The sequence below is a fragment of the Diadema setosum genome, chromosome 21 (assembly GCF_964275005.1).
Source record: "Diadema setosum chromosome 21, eeDiaSeto1, whole genome shotgun sequence".
NCBI lineage: Eukaryota > Metazoa > Echinodermata > Echinoidea > Diadematoida > Diadematidae > Diadema > Diadema setosum.
The window spans coordinates 5512995-5532368 of NC_092705.1; the positions used below are offsets into that span (position 1 = coordinate 5512995).

A 19374-nucleotide genomic window follows, 5' to 3' on the forward strand; every position below is an offset into this window, starting at 1 on the left:
GAAACCAAAATTAGCTCTGGAATTTTTAACGCGTGGACAGATAAGAATTACAATACCTGTCACAAGCTCAACAGACATAAGCTACATGAACTAAAATACGTTTCAAATGATGCATACCCTCAACAAACACTTCCAAGAGATACTAATATTGACAAAATAAGACCCCCACACATACCACACAAGTTTAATGTTGTATGAATTGTATCAAACATTATCCTACTCTAAATCACAAGACTCTAGGATCATTTTCTTTCTTTACTACTTTTTTGCAAGACCCCAACTTCCTGGGTAACCACCCCGCCCCTAAAAAAAAAAAAAAACAACAACAACAACAACAACAAAACATACAAGGTAGGATGCTGCAAGAATCTCAGATATTTTCCAGCTCCAGCTAGGCCACAACTCTTCAGAAGTTTGTCGATTTAGTTGTTTTGGTTTTTTTTTTAAGGTCTTTCTTTGTTTCCAGGGCCCCACCTTTAACTTGGAGCCGACGTTGAAGCGGCACGTCTGCAGGTCACAGTTGAAGCTGACAAAAATCTGATCCTGGGTCATGCAGCGGACGCTGAGCTGCGGGTTGATAGAGAAGCAGATGGGTTGGAAGGGCGGGGTCTTGGACAGGTTCTCCTCGTCCTTCCACGACCACCGCTTCTTTAGGGTGCCCGACTGGTCGGCGAAGGTGCCCCCAAACTGGTTGAGGTTCAGCCTGGTGGTGGTTGCCGCAAGCATGAACAGGATACAAAAAAAAATAATTGTGTTCAGAAAATTGAGTGCACACACACACACACACACACACATACAAAAGCAACACAAAATATGAGGGAATCAGAAAAGTGCATCTTACTTTAACATATCAGATCTAAGAAACAACATTTCTGAGCTTTGATGCTGCATCTTTTTTTTCTTTTTTTTGGGCTATTTCTGTTCATGTCTAGTATTTCATGAGGTAGAATACAAAATTTACTTTCACTTCAGCCAATGTTTGTTTTGGTTGCAAAATTTTAGAAATGATCTTTAAATTTATTACAGTCAATTAAATCAAAGCTAATATTTCTGGCTAAAATGGGCATTATTTTTTTTTCTGATTATGTGCAGATTTAATGAATGAGTTCCATCTAATATCTGTCTAAAATAGACTACACATCAACACAAACCACTAGGACATGACACCTCCATGAGCAAAAAAAAAAAAACAAACAAAAAACAAAAAACAATAGCAACAACAACAACAACAACAACAAAATCACTGTATAGTGCACACATGGTATTGACAGCTTTGGTCCTTGGATATATACAAAAATACAAAATAACAGTCAAATAATAGCCTAATTCCATCCAAAGGTCACTTAATTACCTGATATTTCCGTTGCTATGGTAACAGGTGCCATTTCCGTTGGGCTCAAAGACGGCCAGGAGCTTGACGTCCTCCGGCTTGCCGTCCGACTGGACATAGTATGCAAACTGATTCTTCTCAACGGCTGTGATCAGGATGGCCAGGGCTCCGGACGGATAACTGACAGGATGACTAAGGTCAAGGGTCACTCAACGATATGCATACCAAAGAGCATCAAACACCTTTTCTTGTGTTGTGCCATTTTTCAATTCAATTCAATTCAATCATAGTTTATTTCCAATCAACGAAAATCCAAAAAAGAAAAAACATAGTACAAAGTATACATGTGATGAAATATTGTTCAAACGTTTGCAAAAGATTCATGTAATATATATACGAGACAAGTTATAGAACAACATATAACATGTACAATATTTAGGAAAACACTGTATAAATACTTCGTGGGAGAGCGGAAAATGAATTCGATTATGGAAAATAGTGATCCACTAAAAAGCATAGCTTGTCGGACGTGGATCGCTAGACAAATAATGAGTAAATTATATACTATTCTATAACAATATACATGTAATTATTTTGAGATACACCGGTTGGGAAAAAAATATAGAATACCAATGCTAGTGCCCGGACACTGCTCACTGAACCACGTGTACCGGGAAAATATGACAAGGACAACACGTTCGTACACACATTCGATTACCCACACGTATACACTGTAAGACGCGAGACAGTACCGAGAGGAGAGAAGACGGTAACAATACAAGTCTACGAGGAACAAAAGACAGGAAAGGAAGAGGAGAGAAGAAAGAAGAGAAGTCTGCACACAGAACACGCCAAGTGCTGCGACATCAGGACAGGTGAAGGCTCAAGCATGAATCAAAACAATTTAAATTATCTAAGATTATAGGTAGAAAGTAAATATTTTCTGAGTTTGTATTTAAATGTAACAAATTTGGGGGAATCTTTTAAACTATTATCTAAGTTATTCCAAAGTCTGGGTCCGGTATAAAGAAATGTATTTTGGGCATGTGCGGTTCTCATTAGTGGAAGATGAAATTCGTCGGATCGTCGCGTGGGATAGTTATGAACATGACTATTTCGATGAAATGAATCATGGAATATTTTAGGTAAAAAGTTACTGTTGTAATTAAACATAAACTGGCCAAGTTGAAACACATACAAATCATTTACTTTTAATATTCTATGGTCAGAAAACAAAGCATCTGTATGTTCTCGGGTATGTAAATTAAAAACAATTCTAAGCGCTTTCTTTTGCAGTAAAAGAAGTTTATCAAGTAACATCTGATATGTATTACCCCAAGCAAGAATCCCGTAGTTTAAATAAGGTAGTATCAAACTAGAATAAAGAGTTAATAATGCAGATGAAGGAAGATAATATTTTAATCTATTCATTACGCCAATGTTACGTGATATAGTTGTACATATGTTATCAATATGATTCCTCCATGAAAGCTTGTTATCGACGCAAACACCAAGAAATTTAAAGGAAGAAACTTCTTCTAAGGGAGTAGTATCAAATGTTATTTTGCCTGGGAGGCTATCTAAAGAATTACTAAAAAGCATAACTTTTGTTTTTTGAATATTTAATGACAATTTATTTGCGTATATCCATTGTATAACCTTTTTCAGTTCTTCATTGACTGTTCTTATTAAAATGTTTGGGTCAGGGTGAGAAAAAAAAAGGTTAGAGTCATCCGCGAATAATATGAATGATAGTTTCTCCGAGGATCTATGAAAATCATTAATATAAATAATGAATAACAATGGGCCTAATAAACTCCCTTGTGGAACACCAGATGCAATTGTTTTACTTTGAGAGTCAAAGCCGTTAACATATACAAATTGGGATCTTTCTGATAGGTAACTCGTGAACCACTCCAAGGCCTTTCCACGTATTCCATAATGAGACAGTTTGGCGAGAAGTATTCCGTGGTTAATCGTGTCAAAGGCCTTGGAGAAGTCCAAGAAGATACCTATTGTGTGTGAATGTGTGTCGAGTGCTTGTGTGACTTTGTCGATGAGGGCAAGTAGTGCGTGTGTTGTGCTGTGATTTTCCCTGAATCCAAATTGAAAGTTTGAGAATATGTCGCAGGTTTTAAGAAAACGTACTGTCCTGATATAAACTATTCTTTCAAGAATCTTAGAAATAGAAGATAATAGAGATATGGGTCTATAGTTATTGACATCATCCTTCTCCCCTTTCTTGTAAATAGGAATTACTTTCGCAATTTTCATGCTATTTGGCACATGGCCAGTTGTAAGTGATGAGTTGATAATGTGTACTAAGGGATCCACTATTTGAGGAATTATGTTTTTTATCAAATAGTTGTCAATTCCGTCATGGCCAGGACTTTTTCCTTCTTTCAAATTAGCAACAATCTTTATTATTTCTTCTTTATATGTTGGGTCAAAAAATATAGTTTTGGAGTTAGGTGTATCTAAGAAATCATTAAAAGATTTACTAGAAAGAGGAATATTTTGAGAAAGATTTTTTCCAATTGAAGAGAAAAAGTCATTGAAAATTTCCGCCATGCCAGCGGGAGTGTTGCTGGAGGCATTGCCCCACCGAATTTCAGAAATATTAGATGAATTGTTAGATATATTCATAGCATTCTTTAATGTTTTCCATGTGTTTTTAATATCATTTTTGTATTTGCTTATCTGATTCACATAGAACATTTTCTTCTGCGTACGTAATAATTTGGTGAGTGTGTTTTTGTATGAAACATATTTTTTCTTATTTTTTTCAGTGGGATTACATCTATATTTATAAAACAAATTATTTTTCCTGTTTATAGATCGTAATATAGACTGGGTTATCCACGGGAGTCTTGGAATTTGCTTATATCTATTTTTTATATTACGCAGGGGAATATGGTTATCGATTTCGGAGGTAAGAGTAGATATGAAATAGTCATAAGACAAGTTGACATCTGTAGTGTTGTATACAGAAGACCAGTCGATTTCTTTTAAACTGTTTTGAAGACTTATAAGATTATCTGCAGTAATCTTACGACGCTTATAATAATTATTTTGTTTATTCAGTTTAATTGGTACCTGAGCAAATATAGGAAAATGGTCAGTGATGTCTGAGAGGACGATACCAGACTCAGGAAGTGGAAAAACATTACAAAAGATGTTGTCTATGAGGGTAGCCGATTGGCTGGCGACACGGGTGGGCTTGGAGATTAATGGTAAAAACGAAGCAGACATTAATGTTTCTACAAATTCTTTTGAAGTGTTTTGGGAGTTACATTTCATGAGATCGATATTAAAATCGCCCATCAAAAATGTATCTTTATTAAGTATCATGGGATTTTGTACTAAATCCTGCAAAACAGTCAAAAAATCATTTAAATTCGAACGAGGGGGCCTGTAAATTACGCCAATCATAATATTTTTTCCATGTGGATTTATCAATTCAATAAAAAGGGATTCAAGTACATCGCTCATAACACTAATCTCCTCATGTATGATATATTTAAATTTTTTCGAGATGTACAAACCAACTCCACCACCAACTCTCTCGCTTCTATTTCTAAATACAAATTCGAATCCGGGTAAAGAAAATAAATGACTGATATTAGAGTTCAGCCATGTTTCTGTTAACCCTATGATGGAGCAAGATTTATGATCTGGGTTTTCTAAGAGTAAGCGCAACTTATCAAAATTTTTGTTGATACTGCGTATGTTAAAGTGAGCTAACAAAAATTTTTCACCAACTGTATTCGTGATCCGATTTTTATACTGATTTTCGGTCAAATAAACACACGATGGACTCTGGACTGGATCATTTGAGTCAAAGTTATATTCAAATTCTTGTGCTGAGGTATTGTATTTATCGGATATGTAATCTTCATATTCACTGGAAATAATATTTACATGATCAGATTCAGAGTGCCTTACTGTGTTATAGAATTCATCACTATTCAAAGAATTAAAAGCAAAATTTGTTGCGTTAGCCATGGGTTAAAATATAAAACATTCGGGAATTAATAGCTGGCTTCCCGTCTGGTCCTAGCTCAGCAGCTACGTGGGGGTATGCAGACCTAAAAGAAGAAAGGAAACCGAAATGCGTACAGAGAAACATGAAACACACACAAAACAGGGAAACGAACATGAACACAGATGACACAGAATCAACATCGTTGCGGATGGTACACAAGGCCATTGCCTCGTGTACAATGCCTAACATGAACTTATTCAACAAGCAAGGACGTGTGCTACACGTACTAGGCAGTGGAGAGTGGAAGTGGACAGAGCTCCCACTGACAAGAAAAAAATGTAAACAATCAGCTATTTACCGATATACATTTGTTTGGCAGGAAAAGAAATCATCCATATCACTGAATTATTCTTCAAACATATCAAACATTTACATGTATATATGCATATATAATTATCTCGCAATCAATAATCACTAAACACCTCCGGTCTCCTACGTCACAGAAATCCCAAAGGGGGGGGGGGGGGGGGGGGCGGCAGTAGCCCATAGTAATTTCATACGTTTCGGAAAGTACAACAATCTCTGGTTTTTAATTTCCCTCATGGAAAACAAGAGCAAAGAGACAAGCTAAGATACAGCTAACTGAGACGCAACTTGGTATATTAAAATTAACCTAGGGATAAATACCAGTCGGATACCTCATAAGAGGTGAGCACCCTCTGAAAGGGTGAAACTTTGCAGCCGCATGTGCAAAAGATTGAACTGAGCAACTTTGAATAGTAAGGCAACGACCAGCCAACCATAAATGAATAACAATGATGTGTTTTACGTAAGACTTCGTTGCCAAAAGATATACCGTATAAAATATGTTTGGCACGTTGACTCTCACTTTTCGAACAGATTTGTAAATGGCGCGAGTCATTGATTTGAGTTTTTCTATCGAGGCCAGGATGTTACGTACATAATGCCCCAAACGAAAACTGGCCTGTAGCACGTGGTATGACAAAGATGAAAAATGTTTCGTGTCGACGACCGTGTGTTCGGAGTAGCAAAAGAATAATGTAATATAACAGCTAAAACCAGGGAGCTGGCCAAACAACTTGTTAGCTATCAAACAACAATGCTTTGTTACGTAATATTACGATGACACGTGTCCCCATTTGAGCACACAATAGTAATGTTACAATAAACGAAATTCACGTTTGAATCGCAAACGTTTCGCTCTTGGATCCGGGGTAGCAAAACTCAAAAGATTGTTACGTAAAAGACTCTTCGTGGTGTTCAAGCCAGTTTTTACACGTTTCAGAACAAATAAACAGCATTGAAATTAACGATGGAAGTGGAGCAATAACCCGTCAACTCTAAGTCATTGAGTCTATTTTTACGTAAATTACAGTGAGCGTCTTTATAATGTTTGTGGAAAAATAGCCAACAGCTTTTACAGCTTAGAGGCTATTATTTATGAGTGGCGGGAAATGAAAATAAAGGGATCAGATGAAAACAAAACAAAACAAAACAAAACAACGAATTCAAGGAACGTGACCGTCGAAAGAAGCAATACAGTCTATGGAGGACGGTTGGGGCGAAGACCATTAACTTCTATAATAGCTATGCTATATATCGTGATTCATTAGCAAGTTTCAAAATAACCCACAGAGAATTACTTAATGAAATGGCTGAAATGAAATGATTTTGAGTGGCTAATAAAAAATAATTGTTTCTTTTATAAAACAAACATTCAATTGTTTAACAGGAGTAGCATTGGAGAAAAAAAAAACTGTTCTACTGTAAAATTTCCTTATCATAGTTCATTTCGATGTATATATATATATATATATATATATATATACATATATAATAGAATTCATTCACAAAATCAAAGACTTTACACTATGAGTAATAGTAGCTATATGGCAACGATCAACCTGACTGTGAGCGACGATGGTGTCTTACGTAAGACTTTACTGCCAAAAGATACTATGAGGTATTGTTGTACACATTGACTCTCACTTTCCAAATAGATTTATAAATAACGAGAGTCCTTGATTTAAGCTTTTCTATCGAGGCCAAGATATTGTGCGTACATAATGCCCCAAAAGAATACAGACCTGTAGCACGTGACATGACAAAGATGATAAAATGGTTCGTATCAACGACCATGTGTTATGCAGAGTAACAAAAGAACAAAATAGTGTAACAGCAGAAGCCAAGGAGCAGGCAAAAGAACCTGTTAGCTATCATACAACAATAATGCGTTACATAATATTACGATGACACGTGTCCCCATTTCAACACACAATAGTAATGTTCCAAAGAATAAAATTCACCTTTAAATTACAAACTTTTCACTCTTGGAGCCGGGGTGGCAAAACTCAAAAGAATGTGACGTAAGGGATTCTTCATAGTGCTCACGCCAGTTGTTACTTCAGGTTTTAGAACTAATAAACAGCATTGAAATTAACGAGGGGAGTAGAGCAATGACCCGCGAGCTCTAAATCATTGAGTCTATTTTTACGTAACTTACGATGAGCGTCTTCATAATGTGTGTGGATGTAGCCAACAGTTTAAACGGCTTGGAGGCTATCGTTTGTGGGTGGCGGGAAAAGAAGAGAAAAGAAAATAAAGCAATTGGATGTACAAACATCAACAAAAAAAAAAAGAATTTCAAGGAATGTGAGCGTCGGAAGATGCTATACAGTGTATGGAGGACGGTTGGGGCGAAAACCATTGACTTCTGTTATAGCTAACGTAATTCACTGCCAAGTTTTAAAGTAGCCCTAAAACCCGCTTTTAATAACAGTTGTTTAACAACAGTAACATAAAAGATTGTTCTATTGTTACATAGGATTTCCTTATCATGAGTCATGTCACTGTGTATGCAAACACAAGCACATTGGACCTACATCTTCAAAAATTAATATACCAAAATTTATGACGTGCAAGGCATTTAGAGTTCATGTGCAAAGTCGAGGACTTCATACTGCAAATCTATGTTAACAGTCTAATGATGCAGCTGGGGCAACGACCAGCCGACTGTGAATGACGATGGAGTGTTACGCAAGGCTTCGTCGCCAGAAGATACCGTATGAAACATTTAATACACATTGACTCTCACTTTTCAAATTGACTTGTGAATGGCTGATAATCTTTCTCACTAAGGCCAGGATGGTACATACATTACGCCTCAAACGAAAGTGGCCTATGTGAACACCTGGCGTGATAAAGGTGACAAATTGTTTCGTTTCAACGACATGTGTTTCAGAGTAGCAAATGAAAAAATAGCACTGCAAAAGACAAGGGGCAGGCCAAACAACCTGACTTGCAAGGTATCGAGAGTTCATGTGCAAAACCCATGCTTTATACAATAATATGTAAAAGTTTAATCAGGCAGCTAGGGCAACGACCAACCGACTATATGGACGACGATGTTGCGTTACGCAAGACTTCGTTGCCAATAGATGTAAAAAGTACCAAAAAAAAAAAAAGAAAAGAAAAACCAAACAAACAAATTGACAAGATGTTTGATATCAGCAACCATGTGTGTTTTAGACCAGACGGCGGACCAAAGACCCGTCATCTCTAAGAATAATATGCGTTATGTGGGACTTCATTTCCCAGTTGTCGCCATATCTATGGAATATACAAATTAATTAAACCTAGTAACGGTTCATAACTGACAGGCTAACTGAAATTCAGGCTTGAATTCCAAAATTTCATATCACTTCACAATCTTAAGAATCGAATAATTCCTTTCGTCTAAATATTTTCTCCGAAAGAAGAAGATTGCGTTCGATTGTAACGATCGAGGGGGAAATTTCTCACATTTCTAATACAGACGTTGGAAAGGTAGAATATATATTCTCCATATGAACAAGGAGCACATTCTCAGACAATATAACCTAGTTTTTGTACATTTCTTAAAGTAAAAAATAATGGTGAATTACCATAAAGCTTATATCCTCATACCCTCTGTTTTATCAACATTATTCTCATCAGTCGCGTAAAGTGTCATTAACACTTCTTCTGATTTTTGTCTTATGAGGAACCTGGGTTCATAATCCAATTCAGAGACATTATTTATCATGCACTGTAGTGCTGTCAGTGTTGAAATCAAAATGACGTAATTGTGTTCAGTGGATTGGGAAACTATGTGAGAGACTAGATAAAGTTTACGTATCAAAGGCCGCGAGTTACAGAGCAGAATGAGGCAGTTAAAAAGATGAGCAGCAGTTGAGACTGGCGGCATTACCCGTCGTACTAGGCGGCGAGCAAAAAACAAAACAAAAACAACTATATATAATACAATTTGTGTTGTAGGGCAAACAGCTTGTCTCACACATCCCCTAACTGGAATATAATACTGTATAATCACAAGGTACCTTCTTTCAGGCTTTTCTATTTTCGACATTTTACTCTAACACTGTACAATCATAAAGTGCCTTCTCTATTGGCTGTTATACTTTCAATTTGTATCACTCCTATAATGGATTCATTATGAGAGAACAAAAAAAAAACAACACACACACATTTCGGATGAACATCAGCTAATTCTTTATCGTAAAGAATAGAAATGTGCATTTTCCTTACTTTGAAATGAAGTTTAGTTTTCTTCAGCCCTTCCATGCCGTCCAGGCTGCTTGTGAAGAGAGATTTGTGTCGTTCTTTCTCGTCTGCAATATGACACGGGTGCCCCTTACAATGATTCGCGTGGCTAGCTTGTCCTTGGTTCTCAGGCCGTACGCTATGTTGGCAAGTCGTCCACGCTCTCGCTTCATCGAAGCTGGAAGATCGGTCCGTACGGTGATTCTGCGGTGGGTAGTGCTGGCTGCGTCGGTGGTTGTTGCTGGTTGAAGGGATGCGCGTTGTCGAGTACGTGTAGATGCCTGCAGAATCTGGTCTCGGTCGCTCATGCGGCCGAATCGAACGATGATCGGGTCTGGGGCGACGGTGTGGCTGGTTGGTGAAGACGCGGCTGCGTCTACCTGTTGTGCCGGTAGTCTGCGAGGAAGTCGATGGGCGTTCATGAGTGGAATTCTGGCCGATTCCTCAGGGGAAATGTTGAGGATCTCTGCGAATGTGTCGGTGCAAAGTTTTACTACATTTTCATTGGAAACCTTTGGGATACCGTATATCAATAAGTTCTGTTTACGTTCATGGATTTCGAAGAGCATTAGTTTTTCGTCCAGTTCAGATTTTGCTTTCTCTATTTTGTCGAGCAGGTCCGGTAGTTTGGTGGATTCGATATCATCAAGACGGCAAGACATGTCGGTTGCACTGGTTTCCAATGCTGTGACAGTTTGTTTTGTTGTTGTTAACTCCTGTCTCAGTGACGTTACGTCGGTGATGAGCCCGTCGATTTTACCGTTTAGCTGGCGGTTATTTGCCTCGGTTGTGTTTTTAAGGTCCGATATCATGGATGCTATATCATTGATGGTCAACAGCGGGTCACGGCCCGGCGCTTGCTGGAATGCTGACGGTGCGGACTCCTGCGGTGCGGGACTGGCGTTAGAAGATGTGGAGCGGTCGTGATCCGAGTCTGCGTTGGTTTCATTCCATTAACATATCCAAAAAGAGCCCATGCAATATAAACAGGGCTTCCAACCTCTGCACATCAAAACACATACTGATGTACAGTAGCAACCATATTTTCAATGCAACAATTATATTTTGGTTAAAAAATGAAGATTGCACATACAGTACTACAGCAACTGTAATCTTTCCTTCAAAAAACTGTTATTTTTGCTGAAGAAAAACACTGCAGAAATCAAACACGAACTATTTGGCAGCTATGAATTTAGCATATGATATATATTTGGACAATATATATATGAAATGGCTCTCTGCCACACATGTACACTGTACCTACCACACAAATTTCACGTCATAGTTCTTATGGCACCAAACACATATCATTCACTATGCACTTACAACACTGTATTTCAAGTCACACTTTTTGCCCACTACCCGGGTCTAAGTGAAATATTTCCAAAAACTCCAAAATTTGTCTCCCAAAGCCAACATATCCAAAGGTATCATACAGGTTATTTCCAGTTTTGGGTTTAAACTCAAGCGCAGCGTCTTGAGTTGGCTGGGAATCATTATGACATCATACTCGAACTCATGGTGGTTAAGAGTTTTGACAGAAATTGAAAGTGAAGAAAGCACACTAAGATGGTAACTGCACAACTCAGAGGCAGACAAAACAAAATACAAATAAAAGATAGAGGATACTAAACAGCTCCTGTGCCGTCCTCAAACTGAATCAGAAAGAGCTGGCCACTGCGATAGCGTTTCATGACAATGGGGGTCTCCTTGCCTTGCCTCTTCTGTGTAGAAAAAAAAAAGTATGAGAAAAAAAAAACATGAATAGAATGAAGAAACTGGATATGAATAGAAACCTTCATTAGAAATAGACTTGCCTCTTGCAAAAACAGGTAGAAACAAGATTTATGATTATATTACAGCAAATAATCAATCCAATCAAATAATCCAAAACCAAGGATCGATATGTTTCTTCAAAGGATTCGATGGGGACGTTAGAAGCTCACTCTCTATTCTCTGTCTGCGAATAAATTTCACTAAGGTGTTTGCGTGTGTGTGTGTGTATGTTGTATATTATGATTTTTCTGCACTTTGATTTTTTGTAACAATGTGTATGCATGTTTTCAGATTATACTCTAGTATTTTGTGTGATCAAGCAGCATTAGAGAGTGGAATACTAGCTGCCATTGTTTCTTTTTAATTTGTACATTTGTTTCTTTGCGAATACAATTTCTATATCATGGAATGAAATTTGAATAAACTATAAAAAGAAAATGCATATGCAGCAGTATGCATTACTATTGCAAGTGTGTGTGTGTGTGCTGGGGGGGTGGAGAGCCTGCAGGGGTGGGGCGAGGGAGGTCGACCCGCAGATCAGGAGGAGAGAGGAGAAGGGGCCAATGGGAGCGGGCGTGGCACATCACTTTCAGTCTACCTTGGACTTGAACACAACGGGGAGTTGAGGGGTCGTGGGCTCGGGAACAAAGACCGGCTTGTTGTTGCCGTCGTCCTCTTCGGGCGAGGGCGGCCGCACCGTCCAGCCCTCGTCAAGACACTTCTGGGAGGCCAGGGAGTAGTTGATGGTCTTCATCTGCCTGGCGACTGTCATGAGGAAATCGTGTGAGCAGAAGAGGTTAGCTTAGACAGCCAAACTAGGCACAGAAATGCAGGGCATAGTCATTTACAAATGTGTCTTGTGTTAAAAGTATGAGCTTGGTGGTGTAAGAGTGTAAGCGTAGTTCTCAAAGCAAAGCACTTATTCTGGGAAATTTTAGGACAACGCCACCTTAAATGTTGTTCCTCATTAAGATTTTATGGTATAAAGGTTTCCCTTCACCATTTTGTCATCATTTCTATTTTCATTTGAATTGCCTGACTGCACCTGAAAATGAAATGCCTTTTTGTTAACTGCCCATTGCTCCACATGAAAATGCCAGAACATGGACCAAGGCCATATTCTTTGATACAATTCTGACATCTTTATGTGGGTTCAATTTAACACAATTGCTCTTTTGCTAGAAACCGGCAAGATTTGAAACTTGAATGATTACATGCCTTGTTTTTTTTTTCTTTTGATAATTTTAATGTAATGCATTTCAACATTTTGCCTTTATTAATGGGCTCTAAAAACAACCTGCATTTTACATCCAAACTCTTTTTCTTTTTGGACATTATGTTGCATAACCAAAATAGCAAATAAATGAATAGTCAAAATGAACATAGTGACAAGCTTGCTGCCTTAGAAAGAAGTTAATTCAATGCAATGTGACAAACTGCATAACCCCAGACTTCTCGGACAAGAGTAAGTGAGCCCTTGCTTTGAGAACCAGTTCACACAGCTTACACATACTATCTAAAGTACATTTCTTTCTGGACACATATCACTGACTACAGTACCAGTTAGCGAACACACATATGTCGAGACTGCACACCAGTTAAATAGTAGTGTTAAGCAAATATTAGTTTGTTTGTTTGTTTGCTTGCTTCCTTGTTTTCTACCCAGACATTCCACAAGCTGTTGTTTGTTTTGTTGGTCTCCTTTGCTACTTTACATTTCTTTGCATTTCAAAGAGATCAATGAAAAGCAGCCGTCAACTATATCAGATGGGTTAGTCAAATACTAGTCAGCCATTTGACAAACATGATCGCATGACAGCCAACCTTTTGTAATATTCTAGCAAAGGGCAAGCATTCTTGGGAATGATTTCCCACAGGGGAGAGCATTTTCAGGTAAACAGCGTGAAGCAACCCAATTTGTTTGCACACTGTACGCATGACACACTAGGACACTGAAGCTTTGTACACTTGAGCATTTCTAGCTTTCATGGTAGCTGTGAGGTTGTTGATGATGCTGAAAGAGTGGCTACCACAGCAATATGAAGTCAAAGGTGTGCATTTCTCCCATAGCATTTTGACTAACCCATATAACATGTGGCAGGTGATGAGTCTCTGTTGTCAGGAATATATGAAAAAAAAAAAAAAAAAAAAAAAGGTTCTCACCTAAGGGTTTGAAATGCTATTTCGGGGAGTTTATAAGTCCCTAAATACAGTATATACATGTACATTTCAAACCCTTTCAATCAGTCATTCTGTATGTTCCCATCCAACAGCAGTCATCCATTATGTAATGTAACCATAGCATTTACAAGAAAATTGCCAAAGGAGAAGGGAAAGACAACATATTTATGTAGATAGATAGATGGATAGACAGACAGATAGATAGATAGAAAAATAAATAGAGACACAGACAGAGACAGACAGACAGACAGATAAAGAATCAATCTCAACATGGACATGCGACCACAAAAATATTCCCAAACCATACCCTGGTGAAACTAGAGTCCTTGTAAAAACCAATGAAAATCACCTTAAAATCCCTCTCCCAGAAACCTTTAATACAACTGCCACCCCAAGAGCAGCACCCTTGTATGTTTAATAACCTCCAAACCTTGGCCCAACCAGCTTCAAAAATGATAACTCTGATCAATTTCCAACTAGCTTTACAAAAACATAGAACATAGAAAACATTAATAAACCCTCCATAAAAAGACCAACATACCAGTTACACCATCCCAGTTCCACCATCCCCATACCCAAATTTCACATCACTTGTATAACGAGAATACCCTAAATCACTGTTACGTATTGAATGTATAAACAAACTGAAGTCACTGGCTTGCAATAGAAGCAAACTTACGATATGCCTCCATCACTTTGACGTTGAGCTGCCCTTCATCTGATATTATGCCGTCACATGAACAGAGTTCAGTTTTAGAGGTCAACAATGTGAACCAAATCCACAAACTTGAATCTCAACCACTTTTAACCCCTTGAGGACGGTTTGATTTTGCTACAACACGCATTCATTTCCCATAGACACTTGCCCGAGTATACTAGTACTCGGGACCTGTCCTCAATGGGTTAAAATACTTCCATCAAAATCATACAAAACAAATGAAAAAAAAAAATGATAAATTGATTTCTGAAAGAAACTACATGCACTTTGTGCCAATAACAAAAACAATATTGTGGGAAGACTTGCTAAAATGTCATAATGTAAGTGAGATGATTTGGTGTTAATGCAAATTTGTCAACATTTTCATGCAGTTTTGTCTCAACAGAAATAATCATAGATGTGGCCAACTTGAGCAGATATATCTTATGTGAATTAAGAAAGATTCTCAATAAATAAAATTATGTTACGTTGAGAGAAAAATATCACTAAAACTATCTACATAATAAAAGAGACAGAATGAAATCAGGAGTGCTCTTATTGTAAAATAGATCATAAGTAAAATGTTCAATAATCTGTTATAGAATTCTCCATAGAAACCCTTAAAATTTCCTGTAGAATCCTGAAGTGGCTTCTTATCAAAGTAGAAAACTTTCCATACAGAATTTGCTGCTACAATAAGAACAAAGTATAGAAAACTTTTGAGTGGCATAAAATCATGACTGCATTGTCAAGAAATGAGAAGTATTCCTAGAAATATTACTAAAAAAAAAGTACAAAAACAAAATTTTTCATTTACTATCATGTAGAGAATGTTTAAATTTTGAACCACAGAAATGAGATTGCCTGTTTTCACTTGTTTTATCGGATACCTACACCTCCCAAACTTCTGCACAGAGTATGTCCACAAGTGAATAAATCTGGAATTTTAGAATCCTACATTCCGCATTCACCTTGGTTGGCAGATTTTAACAAACAAACAAAATTAATTCAATTTCAATTTGAATCAATTTCTCAAGATAATTTAACTTAATCAAAAGCAAACATTATAATCAAATGTAATGTGTAAGATATGTGTATCTACACAAGTGTAATCTTATATAATCATATACAACTGTAAGTATAAAAAAATGTAATGAGACTTAACGGAAGCAGGAAAAAATGTCAGGAAGAATCCAGTTGATTAGGCTGACTATGAAGTAATGCAAATACACTGACATTACTACTGGTCATCATTTTTTTAAAGAAAACAAAGAAGTACCAAAAAATAACAAAAACAAAAAGATAGACTTAAGCAAAAATGTGAGGAATGAGTTAACACCAACAAGCACAACTTGGAGAAATAAGCCATCATAAGTCATCAAATAATATGAATTAAGAGTCAAATGAATGCTTATATGAAGAAAAAAAATAAATGTATCCCCCAGCCCTCTAAAAGTTTGAAGACAAGGATTATTACTTAAGGAATCCTGTATAAAGAATTCCCATCTGCACAAAATATACCAAAAATGCCAAAATACCAAAATACCAAAATACCAAGGAAATATCCAATAGAGGGAAGAGTAAAGAATATGAGATATCTAAAAGTGAAGGGAAAAAAAAAGTTTACACCAACAAGCATAATTAGGAGAAACAAACCATTAATGAAAGCTAGAAATAGGATCATCCGCTCTCAGAAACTACAAGAGAAAAATTACGCTTATAAATCCAAATACATGTATCCACTAAAAAATCTGAAGACCAAAATATTACCAAAGTCATGAAATCCTACATGCAATACAAAATCACAACGAATCAACGACAAAGAGAGAAAAAAAAAAAAACAACACCTTGAATCTCACTAAATTGGAAAATTTCTACAGTAACTTGGCTTATAATCAGCAATTTATGAAAATTTGACAGAAAATTCTTAGAGATGCAATCAAACCAAAACACCAACAAAAAGAATTGAAAAACTGAAAGAAGACATTGTCAATAGTTTTATGTGACAGAATTGATAGCGGCCTCAGCAAAAAAAAAAAAAAGGAAAGAGAGTTTGACTGCTTTTTCTTTGATCCAAAGAAACATTGATAAATAACTAATTTACAAAAAGAGAATGAGAAAAGAAAAGGGACAAAGATTGAACTGTCAACCACAGCTTATCAAAAAACACGATTACAGAAATATCACATTTTCAGCATTACACTTCTGAACAGATCTAGAAAAGGACAGATTTTATCTTAAAATAAATACACATGTGTGTGTGTGTGTGTGTGTTATACACACACATACACACTCATAAGAATTCCATTAGATCTAATTAGCTCAAAGTTAGTTAACTGGAGACCAGCAAAACAAACAAACAAACAAACAATGCTAAATGCAACCTGTTGCTGTTGTTGTTGTTTTTTTTTTCAAACACAAAGCAGTCACAACAACCAACAAAATTATGAAATGAACACATTTACAAATTCTATAGCAAAGTCTTTAACATAAATGAACAGGAACACCTTGGGTAACAAATGCACAAATCAGGTACACATGAATAGACAAGGAACATAAAAAGGTGAAAACATGTGAATACATTATCACATGAAAATGTCAGAATATTAATGAATATTATGCATATGTAGATAAGTTCTGAAGACACATCAAAAATTATGAAGGCGTACATTGCTTCATGTGTAGCAGACAATATGGAAATATTGTTTTGATATGATAGAAGATGAATAGAATATGATAAAACATATAAAAAAGAGACATTCTATTATCACTTCATGGTACATATATCTTATAATTTCATATGAACACTATAATAGCTGCATTGAACAACTTGCTGTGGCAGGGATTAATCTAATTCAGAAGAAATAAAGAAACTGATAGCCTTATTTTGCTTTTACAACACGAAGAAAAGATGAAGCGGACGGAATTAAAAGGACTTGCTACTTTCATGTAAGCAGTTCTTACGATATTTATGAGTAAAATGAAACACAAAGAGGTTGTAGCCATCTGAATACTGCAGGTGTATCTAAGATGACATCCTAGACAGACGTGTAACAATGCTCTTTTGGTTATGCGATTGTGATGGTGCTTGCACTATGCTCTTACTCTTTTACCATTCTAACAAAGCCTACATTTCTCAAAATCCATCACTGACTACCCTTTGAAGTTGCATCACAGGTACTACAATCTTAAAACTTCTCAAGCCTCTCCTGTGAAGTATAGAATTATGTTTAAAAGTCCAAGGCAAGTGAAGCTGCTTATTATTATTTTTTTTTTTGGATCTTTACTTCTTTCTTTCCTTTGCTGTTGGTATTATATACAGCAATTTCCAAATTTCTATGATAAAGGCAGTTGATCAAGACAACTTCTAAAGTTCCCCACAGAATGCCAAATTGAAAAATTTGACAATCAGATGGCTACAAATTATTAGCAATTGCTTGATTTTGCTGCAGATTTTGTATCTGTGCTGCTGGTTATAATTCAAACACGTTTCCCATTTGTGTTCAACAGGTAGGAGCAGCTGCAAGAATCTTTATTTATACACCTACGTACAGATGGCATTGCTAAGAATGATAAACAGGAGGTTAAGTGAGGTGAGATGGATGTGGGGGTCAGTCTGGGGGCAGGGTCAAAGGTTATGTGGAGTTTATGCATTAGATCAAAGCAGAATATTCATATGAAAGTTGCAGGTTAAGCCAATTTGAAATGGTCACTGAAACAAAAATTTTAATTTTTGGCTTTTAGGCTTTTTTCTGTTGTTGTTTAAATATCCCTTTTTGTTGTCTATGTAAAAGAAAAAATTGCATATCTGTGGTTTACAAGAAATGTCACTTTGAATAATATTGCAATAAGAATATGACTGATATTACTAATCAGCTGCTGTACAGCACACAGACAGACAATTGAAGGGAAAAAAAACACCTTTCTCATTTTTTTTTACCCGCAGCATCCTAATGGCATTTTACAAAATCACAACTTTCAGGATATTTTACATTTCACCTAACCCCCATTCAAAAAAAAAAAAAAAAAAAAAATGATAATAAAAAATAAATGAAGAAATAAGAGCTAATCATTAGAATTCTTAACCATATTGTGCATGTGATGAAGTTGCAAGTGTATGGAATGCTATGACTTATGCAGACAAAATCAGACATCTTTTCAATTTGCAAGTGATATTGTGTGTTGAGTGATGCTGTGCTGACCAAACTCGAGAAATATACAAGAGTGTAATTTATCATCTGACCTCCGTCCATAAATTCAATCCGGTGAGCTGGGTACGGTATATCAGGAAATTTAGAATATAAAAGGAAAGGAAAAGAGGGGAGGATGGGGAGGATAAGGAGGCAGAGATAAAGGATAAAGAACAATACATCAAAAATTCAATGTGAGACAAAAGAGAATATTTTCCGATTTAGTACTCCATGAGGAAAGAAATTCCAGTTTCCCACAACCACATTCTGTCACCAATACTACCACAGTATTCACTGAGGACTAGCGTACACATAGTTAAGTGAGCTTCAGTGATTGATTAGAAACATGATTATTGCTTAAATTCATGAAATTCTTCCGTCGAGATGTTTTCATTGCAACTGATTGACAAATTGCCCTACATCGACGTAAATAAGCACTGAAGTGATCAGTGTTTTAGTAGTAGCCATGATAAAAAATCATGGGCGTACATACTCGAGCAGGATTCGAATCTACGAACTCCTGATCACCGGACAGGCGTCTGCATGGCTACTACTAAAACACTGATCAATTCAGTGCTTATTTATGTCGATGTAGGGCAATTTGTCAATCAGT

At 36.7% G+C, this 19374-nt stretch overlaps 1 protein-coding gene across 1 annotated transcript in view; it reads right to left on the reverse strand.

Moving 5' to 3' along the window:
- Positions 1 to 19374, reverse strand: part of LOC140244256 (uncharacterized) — a 35471-nt gene that overhangs the window by 3434 nt on the left and 12663 nt on the right. Inside the window, exons 10-14 of the mRNA XM_072323894.1 lie at positions 18815 to 18841; positions 12292 to 12458; positions 11547 to 11641; positions 1352 to 1510; positions 475 to 703 (exon numbers count right to left, since the gene is read on the reverse strand). Of these exons, the coding sequence (XP_072179995.1) occupies positions 475 to 703; positions 1352 to 1510; positions 11547 to 11641; positions 12292 to 12458; positions 18815 to 18841 (677 nt within the window). The remainder of the gene's footprint in view (positions 1 to 474; positions 704 to 1351; positions 1511 to 11546; positions 11642 to 12291; positions 12459 to 18814; positions 18842 to 19374) is intronic.